Below are 22,440 nucleotides of genomic sequence, written 5' to 3' on the forward strand. Positions count from 1 at the left end.
AGGGGTTGCCTGTAGCGCTGAAGGCATTGAAGTGCATCGTAGGAACAAATGGTGGTGGGAGAATGGACTAAAGAGTACAGAATATAGCAAAAGAATATGCTGGTCCATGGTTTGTTTCTTTGCTTCCTAAACAGAAATTTCTTCTCTATACTTCACCTTTTAGCAGTCTAGTCCTTCATTCTTCTGTTCTTGAATAAATGTAATGGGAAGAAGCAAGAGCTTTCGCAGTGTAAATTTAATCTTCATAAAAATGTTGTCTGTAACCTGTGGTGTAAGATTCCAGACACTTAGGATTTTGTTTCCTTTCTAATACTCTTGTTTCTAATTTCTCTGTTCTCATTACTTTCCAAAATTTGCTTGGTCATCTAATTGAAATCTAAAAAAAGCGTAACAATTGTAGTTTTTCTTTGCTGCATCAAAATCACTGTTAAAGAAATTGCTGTAGGTGTTTTTCACTAATGCATTAATGATATTTCGTTGAAGAGTTAGAGCATGAAATATAAGACAGTTATTTCTATATTCTCTAAGTCAGCATACAATACACTTATCTTAGAGGTTTTTACTTAATCAACCGGTTTTGTTACTGATTCTACAAAGATGGAAAGATTTGGAATTGAGCAATTAAATTTTATAAAGTAAACTATTTCCATACTCTTCTGCTTTTCCTTTTTTTCATCTGTGAGCTGTGTTGTTGCAGTGTTTTGTTATTTCTTGCTACTATTAACAGTATAATTGCTTCAAGTCTACTTCATTTTTTTTGAACTTCTGTGAGTGTAGAACAGGTCTTATGAACCTTTGACTGATTTTCACCAATGCTTAGAAACTGTTCTACTAATGGTATAAAAGATTTGTGGATAGTATTAAAGACCATATAATTATCTTGTCAGTGTTGTCTCCAGTAGCATTTAAAACTAGTTTTGTTCCCAATTTGTTTAATTAGAGCAATTAAAAATGAAATGGAAAAGCAACTAACCTGGATGTGATCTCTCCGACTTAGAAGTTGGTAAAAGTTGAAGCCCAGCAATGGAGTAGTGAAATGTTAAAATGATTGTACAGGAAACTTGTAGGGAAATGTGCAATTGTAGGGAAAAATTAACTATTATGTAATACTACTGATTGTAAGCACAAAGTCTTCCTACATTTTTCTTTGACCTTTTTGGGAAGAGTATTAAAAATGTGCACTAAATTAGTATGTTAAATTTGATAATTAAAAATAGTATAGTTTATTAGTACCATTTGAAATGGATATGGTGGCTATACTTGTTACTTTTGGAGGTGGCTTCTTCAGGTCAGATCTCTAGATTACCAGGGAAGCATTTAGGAGTGGGGGGTGAAATTCAATTTTTTTCTATCTGGATCTGATCAACTTTCTCTTTTTTAAAGGGATATAAAAGACTTCTTTTATAGCGGATTTTCATCCTTTGTGTATTAGTTTCTAGTTAAACAAATGTAGTATTTTTTTACCTTTTTAAATTATTTATTTTTCCAAGTTTGGCATAGAGTCAATTGTTTTTTAAGTTCCTTCTGTTAATAGGGAAGATTTGCTTTTGAGTGTTAAAGGTAAAAGGAGGTAGTATAAAAGAACATTCAGTAGATTTTGTACAAACCAGTAGCAGCTGGTTTTGGATTCCTGTAAGAAGGGTGACTAAGCTTTCCAAATACTGTGAGATCTTCGCTTAACCTCACATTTTACAGCTTCTTATTGATGTGAAATGATTTTATTTATATGTGTGTTGGATTGACCCTGGCTGGCAGGAAAGCCCCTCCTCATCCTTCCCTGGGGGATGGGGGAGACGTTCAGGATGGATAAAAATAAGAAAACTCGTGGATTTGAGGTAAAGATGGTTTATTAAGCAAAGAAGAGGAAATAGGACAAAAACGACAAGCGGTGTGAGCCCCAGCAGCCCGGTGCCCAGCCAGGCCATGCGCAGGGGCTGCTTTGGGAAAACTGCCCCTCAGTTTTACTGCTGTGCGGGATGTTATATGGGCACAGGTGGTGGGAGACTTCTGCAGATGGCAACCATAGCTGGCCTTTTTCCATTTGTTGGCTTTGGGTGTTTTTGTTAAAACCTTTTATTTGGTTTTTATGACTGCCTTGATCAATCCCTACTCTACTTTATTTCTTCTTTGCATTTGGATTAGAGCCAGTCCCTGACTGCCCAGGGTGGAGTCACCATCCATTGAGGTGTTTAAAAGGCCTTTAGACAAGGTTCTTAGGGACATGGTTTATTGCTGGAGTTATGATTGGACTCGATGATCCTGAGGGTCTCTTCCAACCGAAATGATTCTATGATTCCTTGATTCCTGTTAGTGGTGGAACTATCACAGCAGAAATAGACAAACGTTCTAGGAAAATCTCATCATCTGTGCTGCATAAGGCTCCCAAACTTGTGCCTTGTCTTAATCCAGACCTTGTATGGAGGTGATGTTTGTTCTGGCACTGCCAATGGAGATACAGTTTAAATAACTGGGTAGTCCCTCTAGAGAAGTGCCTGTGTTTCCCAGAACTGCAGAGGGCCAGCTGGGAACCACGGGCTCAGCAGGAAAAGTACCGTCTATTTTGGCGGTGTGTTTAGCACTTGATAGAGCAGCCTTCCATTCAACATCTCTGCAAGCCTCCTTTAAGTAAATTTTGTTATAAAGCTTGGAGTTATGAAGGAAAAATTTCTTGGGGGGGAAAAACCAAGGTAGCTTTCCAGGGACTGAACATTTTTGAGATACCCTGTCCTTAGACATATTCTCAGTGCAACCACCCTCCCTTTGAAATACAAGTCTCATATGATGTAATCCTACCTGTCCGGGTTTGAAAAGAACTGAGGAGGCAAAAGCACACTAGGCCTGCTTGCACAGTGTTTGTTAAAATATGAAAAAAATAGCATGAATGCCAGCACAGGTAGGTCGAGGTTATTAAATAGTTGGGTTTGACAAATTGTGTAGAGGCAGATCTCAGGCTGTGGATGCGCGTGTGGGCAGCACGCCTCTAGACACTCCTTGTTGTTCTAGGAGTACTTAGCAGTTGGTAATGAAATTATCTTGGTACCAATTTACATTTTAGGTTCTCTAATGCACCCTCTGAATGGAACATTTCTTTTTTTCGTGATGAATTGTAGGAAGAGCCTGGAGTAATTCAGTAGCCTGCCTCAGCAAAAAGTAACCTTTGCCACAAACCCCTTCTTTCTGTGCTTTCCTCCTGAGCCTTTCGTGTCATTTTTCTCAATAGCATCCAAATTAATGAGATTTTTGGAAAAAATAAAAGTATTCATCAAATGGTCTGACAACATATTAAAATTTTCTTGTGCAATCCAGCTAATTAGGACATCTCATTTAGAAAGTAGACTCTTTGTGAAAATAAAAATTCTCTTATCTTTTTTGTGCAGAAAAACACTTGAAGAGCAAATAACTCTTACATGAAAACCTCAAAATCAAGAAATGCACGCACTCCTGAAAAATTGAGACAAGTTAATTGAGCCATGATAATCTTTTGCTTAATTGCTATGTGTGAAAATGTCATTGCCTTCCTGGTAGCATGTGAAGCTGTTACTTATCTTCAGGCTTTGTGTCAAGTTAACTTGTTTAAGGTTTATAGTTAATCTTCAGTAACTTGGAATTTTGTGTGCTGGTCTCATGTTTGGATGGGGAGAAGAAAAATAGACCAGTTCTTAGACATCAGCCAATAAGCTGTCATCCTTTTACATTCTTTATTACTTTTGAAGTACCGCTGCCAAATCTTAATTCTAATGTTCATGTAGTTTTCTAATCATAACGTGCTTTCTACCTTCTCAAATTGTCACCTCCTTCATGCCATATGAAAATGTCCTGTTTATTTGCCACAAATACAGCATTGTGAACACTAGTGATGCGATTGTTGCGTGGAAGTCAATACAAAAGGAGAACTCAGATTCTTGCTCTTCTTCTACGATACTGCATAAAAATATCACTGAATTTTTAGGAAGCTTGCTTTTTGAAATACTGATTATTGATCCAGCTGGTGACTCTGGTACTAAAGCCTCGTGGATGTAATGAATGGGTGTGATCTTTCAAGAGAACCTTAAACTCCTCCATATTCATAGTCTACCTATGAGCTGAGGGAATTTGGCGTGGAGTTTCTTATGGTTACAAGTAACCTCCCTGTACCCAAACACTGAGCGCAGCTTTTTCTGGGGTATATTTATTTGTGGGTTATAAATAGAAGTTGCAGCCTGCTAGTCAGTCCTGCTTCAGTGCTTGCCTTTACTCCTTGTATGTTGAAGCCAGCAAGGTAAAGCTACACTGTTGATGCTAAAAGGTGTTTATTTTTTTTAAATAAGATTTTTGAAGAGTATGTGTAACTGTATTCATGCCATTCTAAGTTACCTGTAACATTAATTTGATGGTAATTTATACAATGTGAAATATGTTGAAATTTTAAATTTGTACCAAGGTAGTTTTCAAAATACAGCCTAACTTGGCAGCAATAGAATAATAAAATGCATATTATTTTAAATATTTTATAGTAGAGGTATATCAGTAGAACTACGATGTGTGTACATTTTATAGGTGAAGGTAAGATACCTAGTGATGTTAAGCAAGTTTAATACTTTTTCAAATTATTTTAGTTAATACATCAATTAACTAGTATTCTGCAACAGTGTGACATGTACTTGTTCAATTACAGACAGCTAGGTTTATTTTTTCAGAAGTACTTTAATGTTTTACCTAGTCATATGAAACAGTTACAAGAAAGTATGTATTTAGTTTAGAACAGTAAAATTACAAAATCCAGGTTACGCCCATTAATTAAAACTAAAAACCCTGTACACAGAGGCATGTCTATATAAAAGTCATAAAGTGCAAAAATATGGAAATTTTTCTATACAAGTTTGAATTGTATATAATATGGCTTAATGGAGTATATTTACATTATGTGATTGCTAGAAGGTTGTCTAGTTAGAATATAACTTCTAGTTAAAAAGTATACCACTTTCAACAGTGTCTTGCAGTTTAATTCAAATAACATTGTAATTCTAAAAAAATTATTTTTCACTATTTGACTTTGTTAACTTCTAAATATTTCTGCTAACTTCAGATTCTGGAAGGTTGTGCTTAGTTATCTTCAACAGGAGGAAGTATGTCTTATCTAATATTGAGTCGAGTTGTGATTTCTTACATCATTCCTTCTTTGTGTTATCAAACTTTTTTGAAGCTATTATTATTAATTGAACTTCTGTTTTCTTGTAGCTGACAGCACGATCATTGCCTTCCATACAGTCTGATGAGAGACTACAACCTCTCCTTAATCATCTCAGGTAACAAAAACATTAAGTATGAGTGTGTTCTTTCATATAGTTTAAAATAATAGTATCAGTAGAATGTTTTAGCTACAATTTTTTTTTTTCAGACACCTCATCTGTGCAATTTGCTTTGACTGGAAAAAAAAAATCCCTGAAAGTATCCCGTCAACTTAACGAAAGCTTTACAAATGACATGAGACATAATTTACAGAGCTGGTGTTGCTTCTAAGTAACAAGTAAATATAGCTAGCTTTTATAAAAAACTTTTTTTAATAGTAAGGGCGAAGTTGTTAAGTTTCTTTATGAACAAAACAGATTCCAAATTATACTGCTCAGAGTACGGACCTTCCTTGCTGCGAATATTTTATGCTCTATGGTCTTTTTGGAAGATTTCTCCACCACTGTCATTAGGGAATGGAGTCCTGTTCTCTTCTTTAATGGACGTAAGGAGAGAGCTGGAAATGTGAACCATTAAGAGTGCTCTACAAGACAGATGAAACAGCCTGCCTCTCTCTTTGTTAAATACATTATATAGAAGCTTTTTACTTTCTTTGAATGTGTTTGGGGCTCAAGAGTAAGAAAATAACAGTTTTCTGATGCCCTTCAGGTTAAGCATAGATTCGATCTCTCTCTTATACACGTGATTGCTTTTTACCCCTTTGTGTTGTTTGAGAGAGTTTTCTTACTAGGGTAATGTGTAGGACAAAGATCTTACAATGGGAGGGAGGTGCATTGACTTAAAATCACTGAATAATTTAGCTTGGAGTGAACCTCTGGAGACCATTTAATCTAGCCCCTGCTCAATGCAGATCCAGTTAGATCAGGTTGCTCAGGTATTTATTCAGTTGAATATCTATCTCCAAGGGTAGAAATTTACTCAAATATTGAATGCCAGTAATGAAAGCTCTGGTTTTGAACACATACAGCTTTGCATTGAGGTCACTGAAATGATGTTGGATGAATTAGAAATGGAGGTCATTAGGCACTATCATGACTCTACTACACCTGAATTAGGATGCAGATCTAGTTAGCATGCTCTTTATTTCCTATGGTGCTCTACTGCTTGAGGTACCTGTACCCAAAACATGACTTTTTTTTTTTTAAATGAAAAAAAAAACTACTAATTTTTATTACATAGAAACAGTTTCATGTTTTGTTGTTTTTAGTGTAAAACAGAATAGGATTGTATTGTATAGAATTGTATTTTTGCTTGTTTACATGTGAATGAAGAACATACTACACTTTAACTGTTAGGTAGCTGGTTAGGGGATATTTCTGAATGCCAGTAACCTTCCATGTTTTTGTTAGCATACATCCTACTGAGATTTAAAAAAAATACTCCTCAGCAGCACAGCTTTCTCCATTTGAAGCTAAAGAGCAATTAGGTTAGCTTTTTATAATTTGTGCTCTCTAGGAATAATTACTGAGAAATTTGAAATTTCTTTTGATATGTTGTGCATCTATGTATGTGGAACAGCCTTCAATATCACAGCAATTGCAATCCTCTCTGTGCTTTCTATGCTTTTTCTAAAATATGGGAAAAGGAAAGGTTTCCAAAAAAGCTGCTTAAACAGGGATATTGTATCCTACATTTATGCAAAAAGATATTTTTTGCACATTCTTATGTTAACTTGCATATGTATATTTAATGACTGGTAAGTGACTTCCATTTTGCTTTTATGCAAATGGAGGGGCTGTTCCCAGTATATTTTGTCACCAACTGAAAAACTATACATGCTTCTAAGTTGCCTTTTTGGACGTTCTCTTAAAATAGACAAAATATATCATACCCTCACAACTTGAAAAACAAGCTCTGGCAGTGAACAAACAAATGACCAAGTAGGTCTTCTCTGTTATTTATTTCTGTGAATCTGTGATTTGTTTTTGATTTGTCTTGCTCGTAGGAGAGGAGAATGTTTTCCTCCACCTTCATTGAGTGAATTCTTACAGCACTATTTTATTTTTGACGTAAGTCAATAAAGCTTTATCAGGGGACCAAAAGCTTAGATAGAAACGTATGAAAAGAGCACAGAATTGAAGGTTACAGAGCATTGTTTGGTTGTTAATGCCCTACACATTCATATCTGCTTGTGAGTTTTAAATTAGTCCTCATAAAAGGTCATTTTACCTTACTGTCTGCATAGATATTTTAATCCATGCCCACTTTTTAAAGTGCACATAGCATGTATTTTGTAATTGGACTGTTCTGGACTGAATATGTATTTTATATGTGATTTAGATCCTCTTTTTGTCCTGTTCTGCTTCATTGGTGCTTTCTAATAGTAATTGTACCAGACCAAAAAAAAGAACATTTTTAGATAAAATGTTAAAATATTTGATACAAGATTGTGCTTAGGGATTTCACATGCTCACAGTAGGCTACAAGGAGATTTAAACTGCTAGAATTTTAGCAGTTTAATGGAAATGGAAACTTTATGTCTAAATGCATGAGAAGAACACTTTTTCAACTCCTGCTTTCAAAGGAGTTTATATGGGGTTTGTGATGGGGTTGTAACATTCTACTGTTTAAAATCCTCAGCAGGAATAATTTCAAAGATAGACAAAAACTGTCGTATGTAATCCCATCAAACTACTATGGGACTGTGCCTGTACTTGAATTCTGAGGAGGAATTGAGTTGACTTTGTTTAATCTGGTGAAGAGCAAGTTTAGGGACGGTCAGAGGGCAGCCTATAACTGTTGGAAGGACAAACATCATAGTACTGGGATTCTTGGTGGTGTCAGAGAGTATAACAAATGACTGTGGTCACATATAGCTGCTTGGGAGTTTCAGATCAGACATTAGGAAGAATACCTGGGCTAGAACAATAGGTGCAACAGATCACCCAGAGATGTAGAGTCTTGGTTCGTGGAGATTTTTAGGGCATGGCTAGAAAAAGCCATGTCTCACCTGACTGGTGGTGGCAGTAGTCCCAGCTGAGGTGAGGTGTGGGACTAAACAGTCTTCTAACATCCTTTAGAACCAACATTTTGTATGATTCTATTAATTCTGTCTTCAAATGATTGTTCACAAGGTTGATACAAAACCCAAGTGTTTGGAAGACTGGATTTTTTGAATACATAACACAATACTCATGCAGACATGTTCACCCTCCTTCTCACTTATGCTCATCTCACAAGCAAGTAAAGAAGAATGCACACCTTACCAGACTGGTGTCCGTTACTATTCTCAACACATACAAAGTGACCTTCATATCCTTACTAAATTTCACAATATATTAACACATCTGTGAATGATACAGTATTTATGAGGACAGTCCTACAGCTGTTTATTTGAAAGACATGGATCCCACTCTTGGAAATACTGATGGAGTGGAGGTTTCTCCCTGGTCTGCAGTGGTGCGAATGTATATATTGGTCTTTATTTGCAAGATATGTTTAGAAAACTTTTGGTAACTAAGATTTTAGATTTTTAGAAAGAGAGTTTTTCGAGTGATTGAGTCAGGCTGAATTTTCAGGCAAGAATTTATATATGGAGTTAAAATAAAACTTTTTAAAAGTGAAAAGTGAAGACATTGCTGCTTGCATTCCAGTAAAACACAAAAAGAAATTACGAAGAACTGTAGATATTTCTAGGTGAGTAAAAAACTTGATCAGGAAGTAACCTCAGAAGCTACATGGAATAAAAGAAAGACTGAGTCTGGAGTAATAGCTAAAACTGGAAGCAAAAAAAAAAACAAAAACAAGAAAGCTGGGTTGGTTTGTGTTGTAATGTGTTTTCAAACCAGCAGTTGGAAGCTGTAAAGTATTGTTTTCTTGTGGTGAAATCAAGGAACCTGGGGAGTCTCTGCTATAGGAAGTCAGATGACCTGGCACCTAAAATGACAAGCCCAAAATCTCTAGTCCCTCGAGCTCCTTGGGACAGGAATCCCACAGCGTAACTGCCCAAAGCCACATGACCAGTGCCTGCCTCTTTATGCCCAGCTCCAATCTGGCATGTATTCTGGATGGATAAGGCATTTTCAGAGCACAACCCTTAAAGGCAGTTTGTGGGGTTCAGCTCTTTGGTGAGTGGTGTCAAGTACCAAGACACTTTGACCGTGCAAAAGTCACGTGCTAGTTTGTAATGTAGAATAAGAAAGCACTTATGAAAAACTTTTCCTGTTTGCTTACCACACTGAGAATATTAGAGATTTTCAGAGCCTGAAAAATTTCGTCTTCTCCCCCATCAGATGAGATGCTAAGCAACCTGCTGTAGTTAACTCTGTTTTTAGCAGGGGGTTGGACTAGATGATCTTCAGAGGTCTCGGCCTCAACAGCAGTGTGATCTGAATTCTGAGTGACCTCTCATCACTCCTTTCAGATAAAGGGAGGGAAGGTTTATTTACCATGTTGACTACAGTGCTGAATTTTATGAATCTGAATTACTTACATCACTGTCAATTATTGTTTTCTTGGTTTTGCCTGATATGAAATATTTGCAGACCCTAATTTGTAAAATAATGCATTTCTAAATTAGTAAAAAAATATTTTTGAACAGTTTTTAATGATGCTGTACTGTTTGCTTTGCTCTTCAGCCATTCCTACGTTGGCCCAGATTACAGCGTGCAAAAGAACACTGGGAAAATCTCTCTAGAACAGATCGATGCTGTAAGTCCTCTGTGTTAATTGAGCTATATTGTATGTTGATATGTAACTTTTAGAATTCAAATACTCTATGTACAGACAACATATAAAGCCTTTGTCTTTTTTTAATTCATATTTGCTTTGTAACTCTTGAGAAGTACTTGAATGAAATTGTGAGAAAGTTTAAAATGGAGCAGAATTAACTGAAAATGAGTCTAATCAGGATTTAGACTGGAGCTATAATGAATTGCTTAATTTGCTGCTTAATTTTGTGTACATTCACAAATACCTAACATAATTATAAACAGAGTTTAAGAAAATTTTCTTAAGTAGTTTTACAGCCCATGATGTTTAGTTTGTGATTATTGTGTTGCAATACTAGTCTTTTCAGTGGTGTTTTTTGAACTTTTGATGTACAGAAGGGTTTTTTCAAAGCAAAAGGAATAAAATAAAATGGATTGTAAAACCACCTCAATGGTGCAGAGACAATTGAAAACACACTACAACTCCTTTATCTGAACTCCAGAAATTGTGTTTTCAGTGTTCATCTCAGCAATGACAGTATTCCTTTGGTAGTGAATTCCACAACATGACTCAGCTGTTAAAATTAAAAATGCAAAGCTCCAGTAAACTTGAACATCACATTTTTTTAATCTTTGAGATCTTGCTTTATAATAGTATTCTTCAGGGAAAAAACCTGCAGGTCAATTGTAAAGAATTTTACTCCTGCTTGTAGTTTTTCAAAGATGTTTAAAAACAAACCCAAACAATCCTCCTCCAGAAAACTCTAAACAAACGTTATGTTGCCATTCCAGAAGCTAAAACAAGGAAGAAGAAAGAAACATTGTAATGGAACTGTGGATATATTTTTCCTGATGGCAATTAAACCTTTCTTGCTTTGTAACTGGAAATATTCTAATATTACCTACCACTTGTGTTACTCTGTCCTTTGGATTTCTTGAGGTGGTTGTTGCAGGTGGTCTCTTAAGGACACATTTGTGTTATCGTCAGTCCCAAGGTGCTCTGCACATGCGTGTCTTTTCTTCCGGCCATGGCCATTTTCAAGGGGAGCTAATTAATAATCACAGTAAGCGTATATCCTCCAACATAAAAGATCAGTATGCCTTAAGCGCAGTTTTTTCTTGTGGCAGCTGTCTGTGAAATCGTTCCCTCTTTGCATGCGCCAGTTGCACAAAGCCTTACGTGACAACCACCATCTCCGGCACGGAGGCCGGATGCAATACGGGCTGTTCTTAAAAGGCATTGGCTTGACTCTGGAACAGGCACTGGAATTTTGGAAGAAAGAATTTATCAGAGGAAAAGTGGATGCAGATAAGGTAATTCAACAAATGAAAAATATCTACGTATGTGAATGTGAGGATGTAGTTAATGTGTATGTAGTGCTACATATTTGAATACACACTTATTAAAGTAGATAATTGGGCAAAAGGCACAGTAATATCTTTTAGAGGTGTGGGGTTTTTTCTCTCTTTGCTAATTCTAATTCTAATTCTAATTCTAATTCTAATTCTAATTCTAATTCTAATTCTAATTCTAATTCTAATTCTATTCATTTGTTTCGTTTGTCATTCTCCCAAACCATGGGGTAAACAGGCAAGCCACAAAGAAGATTTTTATAGATGAGAACTAGAAAAATCTTACTTTACCACTAAATCACTAGGAAACCAATGTCCTTTATGAAATACAGGTACTTTGTGACTAAATGAATTCACCGAGCAGGTAAGTGACCACAAACAGTACTATCTGAAGGGCAAGGTTAATCTTTTTTGTTGGTTAATTAGAAAAAAAAAGTAATTGGACAGCTGTGTGTGAGGTTAGCTTGCTTTAGCAAATTTATGGTCTAAGAATAAAAGAAGAAACTGGAAGTGAACAAAGACAGAAAAATTTGTTCAAGAATATAGCAAGAAAATGCTGTTCAGTGCGATGTGCAGTATTATTGACATATTAATCATTGGTCTAACCATTGCCAATATTTTTGAGAGTGAGAAAAGTGTTACATGTGCCGTTTCTTTGGGTGCATGAAAAATGTATGCTAATTTTTGGAGGTTTGTGACCTGTTCCTTACCTTGACCAGCTTGGGTAGAATCAAACAGGATTCCTCTCTCATTCGTCTCTGCCTGGCCTGTGGTCGTGTGTTAGAGCAGAAGTTTCAGACTCATGTCATTTTTGTTTGGACTGTGATACGTTGCATCTAATATTGTGAGATCTCAGCTTTCCTTCGCTTCCTGCGAAGTATTTGAGAGTGTTTGCTAGGCAATCGCTTGTTAGCTTAGGTTCTCTGGGACATGGCTATTTATACAAGATAGGGGGAAAAAAGTAATGCTGGCTACAACACTTACAGCACGTGTATCTCTTTCATGTCCCAGAGGACAGATCAACTGGTCTGCAGATTTTTGGGAAGGAGGAAGGGATTTGAAGATATGATTTGAATGAGTACCTAAATCTCTGTAAATCTTGCTCCTTAAATGGGGTATGATGTAAGAGGGGATATGTTTTGTTAAAAAAAAATCCACAATGCATTCCCGTAAAAAGGTTTCAGGACAGGATTTGAAGAGAGGTAATAACTTAAATTATGCAGTTGAATGCCAATTAATTGCTAGTTGAATTCAAGAAAGTGCAAACTTTTCAGTTGCTATTTCCTGTGCTTAAAGGAAATTGAAAAAATAAAAACAAGTTATCAGAAGTAATAATAAATATATATATTATTTCTGTTTTAAAAAAATTGTGCACAGGCCTGATTCCACCTGCTTGTGCTTTGACCCTAGGTGTATGCACATGTGTGAAGACATGTATGTACCTTGGATCTTGTTTTCAATCACAGGGTTATGACTTTCTGCTATAGCATCTCTCTTGATAGGCTCTGGAAATAAATGAAGTTTTATGATCCTGTGCTTAGCTTTGAATGTTAGTAAGCATATTGTAAATGAAGCAAGGGTGTTGTAATTACTGCATTTTTCACAATCAGGCTGCTATTTCCATGTAATTTGTATTCTTCTCAAGTTCTAGATAACCAGTTCAGACTTCAGTGAAAAAACAAGCTAATTTTTCATACCTGTAACTGAAGTCAGAGGCCTGTGGTTCTTCACAGTAAAATGTCATACAATATCCTGAAAAATGAAGATTAATACAATTCTTATTGGTACTTTCGTCTTTTGACATTTTTATTTTGTGGCACTCATGCTATTGTTCCTTTCCTGTAGAGTGGAGATAATTATACTGTTTTGTTTTACTGGAGCATTGTGAAGATATGTGTGTGGTAAGGTTAATTATTTGTTACTGACTGGTGCATTGCAAAGAGGGAGTGTTCAATTTGCTGCATATGATTATGGTTTAAAAATTGTGTGTTTGCATTTGTCTTTAATGGCTGCAACATTTACGCCAGTTCTCAATCTTAAAAATTCTTGGCAGACTTCAGCCTTCAGCAGGGAGGAAGTTGCCTTGAACACACCAGCAGCACCGGGGTGCCGACCAGCAGCCTGAGCGTAGGCACGAGGAAAACTTGCACCCAAAAGAACTCCTCGTGTGCTCTGAATCTCTGATGCACCCCAGGGCTCATTGATAAAACCACTGTAGAAAAGTTTGTAGGAAACAATATTTTACCTTTAGAGAGAAATCTGTGAAAAATATTGTAAATGAAGTATGAAACCATGTATTCAGTGGAAAAGAGGTAATCAGGTAGTGCCTACAAAGAAAGCGCTGGAACTGGTAGAAATGCTTTGTTGCAGGGAGAATCATAGAATGATTTTGGTTGGAAGAGACCCTCAAGATGATTGAGTTCAAGCATAACCTACCTCTGGCACTAAACCCTGTCCCTAAGAAGCTGGCATGATCATAACAAAGACAAATACAAAGCACAAAATAAAATGTTTTTTCTTTAGGCACTGTAATTAAAACTGCTCTGCAAATTACTGGACTGATAGTGTCTAACTGATAAATTATTGTTGTTCATATGATAGGATCAGCTGTGAAATGGTGGTAGATGAGTTCTGACTGAATGACTATGCCAGTTGTCTTTATAACCTCAGTGTGTTTCTTTTTTTTTTTTTAAGGCTGTTTTTTTTCTATAAAATGTAATCTTACTCTAAACTGATATTAATGACTGTAGATTTTTCCATATCTTGTTCCTTAAAAAATAACTCCCCTCCCATACCAAAAAAGAGGGGGTAACTCCAGTATGCTTTTAAAATACTTGAAACAAGGAAGAAGTAAGATGAATCAAGACAAATTAACGACACCACAGTTGTAAAAATGCTGCTTAGTTGAAAAGAAAATCCTCTTATAGCAGAGTTTGTTACTTGGCTGTTGTTTTCAGATCTATTTGTATTACTAGCTTGTGAATGTGAGATTGACAGCTTGAAAGATGATGCAGTATTTAGAACAAAGGAGGGAATGAAAGCTGAATCAGTTTCTTTAAGGCATTCTTCGGTTTCTTCTTTAGCTAATGGCCTGGAATCAAGGTTTTGATACGGATGGATGATTAAGGCAACCCATCACTTTCTGCTTTCCTTTCCTACATACATGCTTGTGATATATATTCTTTTTCTTCAGCAGTATTTGGTACACGGGGGTATGAAACGCTCACTTCTAATACTCTGATTATTTACCACTTTTTACAGAATAGGCAGTTGCTAGTTGTGCACTTCTGTGTTGAAATGTAGTTCCTTTGATATTGCAATCTGATAGTGCACTGATTTTTATTATTTTTGTATATGCTACTGAAGTGCATCTGAAAATTGTGCAAAAGTGGGTTTTTTTGGTTTGTTTTTTCTTCTTTTAAATAGATCTCCAACACTTAAGCATTACTATGTTTACTAAATTATCCCGATGAGAGAACATCTTTCTTGTCCTTGTGACTTCTCACTAAGAAGACAACATGGCTCTTTAGTCCCTGTGCTCAGGGACTCTTTCCTGGGCTGTGGTGGCATTCAGGACAGTGAAGCCTCTTCTGACTTCATTTTCCAGATCATCTTACAGCAGTTTCAAACGGTTTGTTGTTTTCTGTAGCAGTTGGTTACAAGTGGCAATGAGCAGGTTCTTTTCTTGTTGTCAGAGGTTTCTGCCTGAGATATGACTCTTCATGCCTTCCCACTAGTGAAGGTCCTCATGACAAACATTCTCCTGGAAGCAAGAAGAGCAAAGTTTACTCAGATGCAACCTTGCTCAGAGTCTGTGATTGGTAAAGAAGCAAACCCTTCACAATGAAGCCTTTGAGCTTCAGTTGATTATTATTATAATATATTTAGGTGTTTCTTCCACACATGATGATGATGTATGAAACTGAGGACAGACAACTTGCCAGCCATGTACTGCATCAATATGCAAAAGAATACATCTCCTACTCTGTTAAGAAGTGATGAAACTTTGAGATGAAGATACATCCCAATGAGATATTTCCAGTGATTAGATTTTCCTGGCTCTTCCATTTCTTTTCCAGATGATCTTAGGAGAGTCTGGATTCAGGAGTTGAGGCTTCACCTTCACTGCACACAGCTGGTGGTGAATGTTTCTATCAGGGCCAAACACAAATTCTGTGAGGGGAGCTTGGACTAGAGACCTGAGGGGCTTTCCAGCTGAATTATCCAATGATTCTGCACACAGGTCTGAATAGGGGTAGAGTATAGCCACTAGAGGGAGACAAGATCATAAGGAATAAAGAAATATAATGTAGAGATGTAAAGTAGAAGTGGTTATGCTATAGAGCTTTGTAGGTCTATACAATTATATTACTAAAAACCTCATGTATTTAAATGAAAATAGAAATAGGCACTTGGTACAGGGCAGTACTTTTAAGCAGGAACAACTATCCACCGTGCAATTTCTAATGCATGGATGATGTGGTGATTCTTCAAAACAACCTTTACCTCCTTAAATCCACAGAAATATTTTCTGTATCGGTCAGTTGGTTACCTTTGGTTTCGGTATTTCACTCTCTCATTTGTTGCAGATTTGGGGCTTGATTTGCAGCTAGAATCTTTTTTTACTTGTTCACTTTACATTTGGTAGTGGTGCCTACTGTTTGGAGAATATATTTTCATTCATAAAGCTGAAAAGGATCATTATTCTCTCACATTTTTAATTATAATTGTCTAACTGAATGCCATTTACTACTTTTATTCTTGAATTATTTAAATTTTACACGTCTTCAGCCTAGACTGACGTCTTGAACAACAAGCCACAATATTTGACATCTAAGAGATAAAGATATAAATATAATTTAAATTACCCTCTACAGGGTAAAATCTGATCTTTCTTTAGTTGTACATCAGTAGTACTGTCATGCAAATAGATGGCTAGGCTTGAGTTCTCCTGTGATGTATAAAGGCTACTATAGAACTTTAACAAAATGTTTGCTTTCTTCTAAGATACAAAATAATGCAATAAAAATGCAGCATATATTAGCTGTAAAACCCCTCTGAAATCTATGGAAAAATATGTCATGGTAACAAAGTATTAATATACTTAAGCGTATTGCCTTTGCTTTTGTTGGTTATCAGGGGACTAGATAGTCAAGCTATTGATTTTTGTGTTAAACTCATCATAAAATGAAATAGATTTTTTTTTTTCCTTCCACCACTGACTGTAAAAATTAGACTCAGTAGAACCACTTACTACCTGTATTTCTCTTTCATTATTTGGAAATTATAATTTCATACTCTAGTTGTAGTGAGATAGAACAAACAAATTTTAAAGATTTTGGGTGAATCATTTTAATTCTGTATTGGCAAAAGTGGCATTCTGTTCATAACATTGTTATATATTGAATGGCTATGCTTACCTAGTATAGCTGAGCGTAAAGAAAGTCAACATTCTTTTATGATATATTTCCAAATGGTTTTTGTATTCTAGGAAGTTAGATCTTGAGGTTGCTTTAATAGCAGGCTAGAAGTGATTCAGTTGTCAGAAGAAACATGAAAATGCATTTTGATTTACATGACTTGTTTTGATTTTCAAACTTATTGTTGAATTTACATTAAACCTTTTCTTTAAATGCAAGTTTGAAGGGAAAAAAACCCACCACTGTGCAAATGTTATGGGGGTTTCAAGACTCTGGGTGCTGCAAGTGCATCCTAGGCAATTTTGGCTTGAAGTAAAATTAAAATTCAATTTGAATTTCAGTCCCAAAGGCTAAGGTAAAGGACTTTCAGATTTCACTGTTCCTGAGTTCTTTTGTGTGGTTTTGATTTGGGGTCCTTTGTAGCATTCATCTGAACAGCCATGTTGATGAAATTAGAATATTTGTGCAAAATACTTGTGAAGTGTCTCGACCAAGATGCTGGTTGTTAGGAGCTGAACAGCCTTTGCCACAGTGATACACCGAACACCAAGTTAAAAGTGTCCATCGTAAAGTTAGCTTCCAGGAATCAGCTTTATGGCAGTGCATCAATCATCAGGAGATCTACTCTTTCCATATAACTTCCTTAAAGCTTTGTTTTGGTTTGGGTTGTTTTGTTTGTTTGGGGTTTTTTTGCATATAGATTGAGGCCTGGAGGTTAACAGGTGCATTGTGCAAATGGGACATAACCCTTGTTGAAGATGATATTCATGTGAAGAGAGGTGGCTGCTGAGATCTATTAACTGGCATGGTCTCAGCTGAAGAGGATAGGCTGGAGTTTGTTTTATATTTTAATAAACAATATGCAGGAGAGGTGTTTTGAGTGAATTTGTTTTATAGTCAAAGTTTATACAACTAGGCATGAGAATGAAAAGCATGACTTGAAGCTGTAAATACATTAATTGCTGTTTTTGCATCTGTGTCAAGCTGAATTGTTGGTTGTAGCTGGAAAAAGATTTTGTTATCTGTGCTTTGGCCATGGTAATTTGCTAAGAAGAAGCAGGGAGGGGTTGGACCCAAATAACTGGAAATCCTGAGGGCTTGTGTTGTGGATAGCTATCATACTTAACCATTTGGTTCCATATGAGCGGTTAGAGCTGAGCCTGAAAACTAGGAATTTCTTGCAAAACATCTGTCATCTGACCACGGGAGTTTAGTCTAAGGAATCGTATCCTTTGTTAGCTGAATGGAAATAAGCTTCAATTGCCATTAAAATTTGATTACTTTTGGCAATAAGTGTATCACACTAAGTATGTTAAAAGTATGCAAGATTCTTTCTATCATATATTATCGTATTTATTTAAAGTTGTGTTTTATAGATGAGAGTTTGTCCTTTGTGTGTTTTGTGTCCTTTGTACATTTATTTATTCTTGCTAGCATTCTGTTCCCTTCTCTTGTGAAGCACTTATGAATTCTGAAACACTCAGATGAGTACCAGTGGCATATTACTGACATACTGGTCTGCTTGGTTTGATATCTTCAATTTGTTTTGTGTAGCTATTGACCAAAGCAGTAGGAAAGAGATCTGCGAAGGCGTCTGGCAGTGACTGAGAAAGTGTGCTCACAGGGGTTGTGTTTGATTGTATTCCAAGAAGTGTGATCAAATGTGAATAACTCCTTGCAGACTCACGTTGAATTCCACAAAGTCATAGGAAGGAGCTGCGATAAGTTTCCTCACCAACTGCATCAAATGTAGAGAATATTAGCAATGCCTGCAAACATTTAATTCTGGCCCGTGGCTGAAGGGAAGTCACTCTCAGTGTTGTCAGTGTTACTTCTGTTTAGTGTTGTGGACACAGTCATTCTGCAGAAAATTAGCTGATCCAGTTAGAGCTGGAGATAGCTGCTTGCTTCCTTCATTAATTAATCATGAGATCAAATCAAAATAGTTTAGAGTTGTTTGCATCAGATGGAGATTTTTATTAGGACTTAGGGTTAAATAGCAGTATGGAATTGTTGTTGTTAAAATAGCATGCCATGTTGCGCTTATGGACATTATTGCATGATATGATTAATACAAGTTTTGCAAAGGAGTTGATGCTATTTCTTCTTTCATGTAAACAGGAAATCCTGAGTTTGCTGCCAAGAGATTTACCGGTAACATCTACCTGATTCACAATACTAACACAAATGTGTGCAAGTTTGTAGGTGGTGTTGCTCTTACCTCTTTATCAAATGAAGAATATAGATACGTGTTCTGTGGCTCTTTCTCTCATAGTCCATTTTACTTTTTTTAACTCCAAATTAGGCAAATAAATGAAACATATCATAGCTCCAGTTGACATGTAAGAAGCTAGACGATGAGAAATCAGATGTAAATATAAGATCAGTTTTTCTTTGATACGTGGTAGAAATGTCCTACCACTTACTTCAGCAAAATAAGATGAAAATAATCAGTTTTCCACCATTTCTGCCCATATTCCATGTATGTAATCATCACTGAAAAGGTACTGTAGTGAGTAGGTATATAAATTAGCCATGCTTACTTCCCACCCCCTCCAATATTTAAATGCTGCATCAGTTCCCTGTAACTTTTTGTGGGGAAATAATCTGTAACTTCACTTGTTTTCTTTTAGCGTGCATTAGAATTTTGTTTTGTTTGCCACATCTGGAGTTCTAAACACTAGAATGAATAAAACCAAACTAAAACCTTCTTTTTTGTCCTTTTATTTGCAAGGGTGTATTTTACTTTAAAACAATATTGCATGACCTTCTAAACCTGAGGCCATTGCTGTTTTATCAGTAAAGTTAAGGATACTAAAGCAAAAGTGTCTTTGGGACATAATTATGTAGATTTAAGAGAATGATGTAGTTTTAATTATGCCCTGTACCTAATGCTGATGCATATTAAACTCAATCATGCTTCTGTGTATTTCCATCTGAAACTTTATGTTCTCAGGCCTTAAATTACTAGTCAGCATATCAGTGTATCTTATAGTTATCTAAGCTTATTGAATATTGACAAGGATATATTTCACTATTAGTCATTTTATATTTTAACTTTTTTCTAATAAAACAGTATTTTTGTTACAGAATCTTTGTTTTTTAAAAAAAACTTAGAATTAAAAAAACCAGTTAATTTTTGAGTAATAGATTCAAAAATTTAAAGCAATATTTCTTCAATGAAATGAAGTTGGTATAAAAATATTATTTTTCCCTATATTTTTGCCTCATGGCTGTTATTCGAATAGACCACAACTGATGATGATGTACTAGAAGACTTAAAATAATTTTAGACTATTATATACTGGGAGGTTGTTGTGTGGGCACAATACTGAAGGAATCACAGTAAAAAGTGCTATGGTAAAAATGCGTGTTCTTTCACTCCAAACACAATCCCTTTTTCAGCTGCTAGCAGATTTATCGGTTATGTTCTTTTAAAATTGGAATTCTCCAGTTTTTATTGTGAAGCCACAGTTCTGGTGGCATTTTGCTATGATTATTCGCTTTAAAGTACTTAATTTGTTTAGTCTTCTTTTAAACCTGTTAAAAATGTGTCTGCCCTTACTTTTGATTTTCAGTGTTTATCATCTGTTTTACATTATAGAGGAAAATTTTAGACCAACTTTCAGCCTGTGGCGTGTCTTAGAGAAGAGCTCTAGCTACATCATCTCTCTTCTAGGATATTAATTACATTGCTGGCAAAATTTTAATGATATTTTTAACTGTATTAGCTACTATGAAAAGAAATCAGTTTTCACACTTGTTACATATTAGGCACTGAAATCAGTATTTAGTAACCTAGTGTATGAGCAGGTTAGTGGAAACGTTCTTGCACTGTCAAGAATGAAAGCAATCAGGATCTTTCCTGTACTAAACTTAATTTAGATCAGAATCTGGTCTTTTATGACTTGTTTTATTCTCAGCAACACATTTTTACTTTCCATACAGTAGTATTTTTTTAGAATTGTATGTATAAAAATGGATGTTAAAGCCAGACCTTTAATTTTCTAAGATTCCTTTTGTAATCTTGAACCACTTGTCAAACTTGCACTTTATCTCTGTAGAAATGTTGTGTACTTGTCAGAAGAGGCATTTATTTTATTAGCAATTGCAGCTGCAGCAAGTAAGTCAGTCCATGACATTTTAAGAAAAGTAATAGATGGATTTGTCTGTCTGGTTGCCAAATTTCTAAGTTCAGCAATTGTAAAGCATCGGGGTGTCAATAAATACGGTTTTCAGCAGGCTCTGTCGAATACCTTCTTAACCCTATATCTCTCTCTTTATAGCCATCTGCTGGAAAATACCTGCTGTATGTTGCCACACACCACCAGTAACGTATTTAAGCTCTTGGTCATTTACCCCACGTTCTGAGATGGGGGTTAACTGTTTTCAAGATGCAAACCTGTTCATCCATATGTTTTTATTACCTTCCAGGACAAACTGAGTAAGATAGCAGGTCTCTTCCAGTTGTGTTCCTGTGCTTTTTGAACAGAAAAGTTTTGATAGAAGAATTTATTAATCTGAATATAATTGTTTGGAAGAATATTTTAAAATTATTATATTAAATGTTCGGATTTCCTTTAATTGTATAAACTGACTTCCAAAACAAAACCCAGATTCCTGTATGCTTTGTCTTCTCTTTTGATAATGTCCATGCAATTGTTGTAACATCATGTAGCTGTCATATTCCATCTGTCTATATTCAGCCAGCTATATTTCATATTCAGTCATCCAGAAAAGCAGAATGTTGTATCAAGTGTGCACTCTGCTGATATACCACATAGGCACTATGTACATAAAAATGTATTTTTACTTTCAGAATTGTGTTAGCATTCTGCTGTATGTCTTTGAAATCTATTGAATCTCATGAATAAAGACAGGACAGCTTTTTATACATTAGTTGTGCTATGCACAATTTATGTTTCAGAAATTTAATATGTTGATGTAGGAAAGTTAAATTACTATGAGAAGGCTTAAGTATTTCAGCACAGAGGTTACTACTTCTTGAAAGAAATTTAGATTCTGATTTTATATTGAAACGTACAATGCTATTTAGCTGTGAAACTGAATTCTGCTTAATGTGGTGTGGTCTGAGCTTTTCCTGATCTCCCTGTCTCTAAAGTTCACTTACACAAGGAGAAAACCAAAATGTCACTCAAATACCTTCCTCCCCCTCCCCTGCTGTACATGGAGGAGCAGAAGCTAGTGATCTTTGTGGTGTTTCATTGTTTAAATTCCAGTTTGTTTGTTTTCTAATTCATCTGCTTCATGGAGTTGGGTTTGGGGCATGAGAGCCAATGAAACTCTGAAGATTTTTTTTTTTTTCCCAAACAGGAAAGATTATTATTATTATTATTATTATTATTATTATTATTATTATTATTATTATTATTATTATTATTATTATTATTATTATTATTATTATTATTATTATTATTTCTTTTTTTTAAAGAAGAATTACAGTAGTTGGGCTTATTAAGCAGAATTAGAATACTGGATAACGAGCCATACTTCCTTGGATTAATTGCAGTATCCTCTAGAGATCTTTGAAATTGGGAACACCCTAGCACAGGTGAATTGCAGCCCATGCCAGCAGTAGCGCTTCCTCATTGCTGGCTTGTCTTATAACCAAGGGCCCGTTGGATACATTTCAGGCTTCATCACAAAGTGATAATGTGTCTCCTTGTTGACTTCAGTTTTCTCTTCTATTTCTTCTCTATATGCTTACATTTTTATTGTACCTGCTGATCTAGGTTACAGTATATGCCACAGTGTAATATATCATGAGC

At 35.7% G+C, this 22,440-nt stretch overlaps 1 protein-coding gene across 2 annotated transcripts in view; it reads left to right on the forward strand.

Moving 5' to 3' along the window:
* PRIM2 (DNA primase subunit 2) overlaps positions 1-22,440 on the forward strand; it is a 98,685-nt gene that overhangs the window by 48,492 nt on the left and 27,753 nt on the right. For both annotated transcript variants that reach the window (XM_065056176.1, XM_065056178.1), the window contains 3 exons: positions 5,218-5,285; positions 9,807-9,879; positions 11,007-11,192. In XM_065056176.1, the coding sequence (XP_064912248.1) occupies positions 5,218-5,285; positions 9,807-9,879; positions 11,007-11,192 (327 nt within the window). The remainder of the gene's footprint in view (positions 1-5,217; positions 5,286-9,806; positions 9,880-11,006; positions 11,193-22,440) is intronic.

This window comes from Columba livia, chromosome 3 (genome assembly GCF_036013475.1).
Source record: "Columba livia isolate bColLiv1 breed racing homer chromosome 3, bColLiv1.pat.W.v2, whole genome shotgun sequence".
NCBI lineage: Eukaryota > Metazoa > Chordata > Aves > Columbiformes > Columbidae > Columba > Columba livia.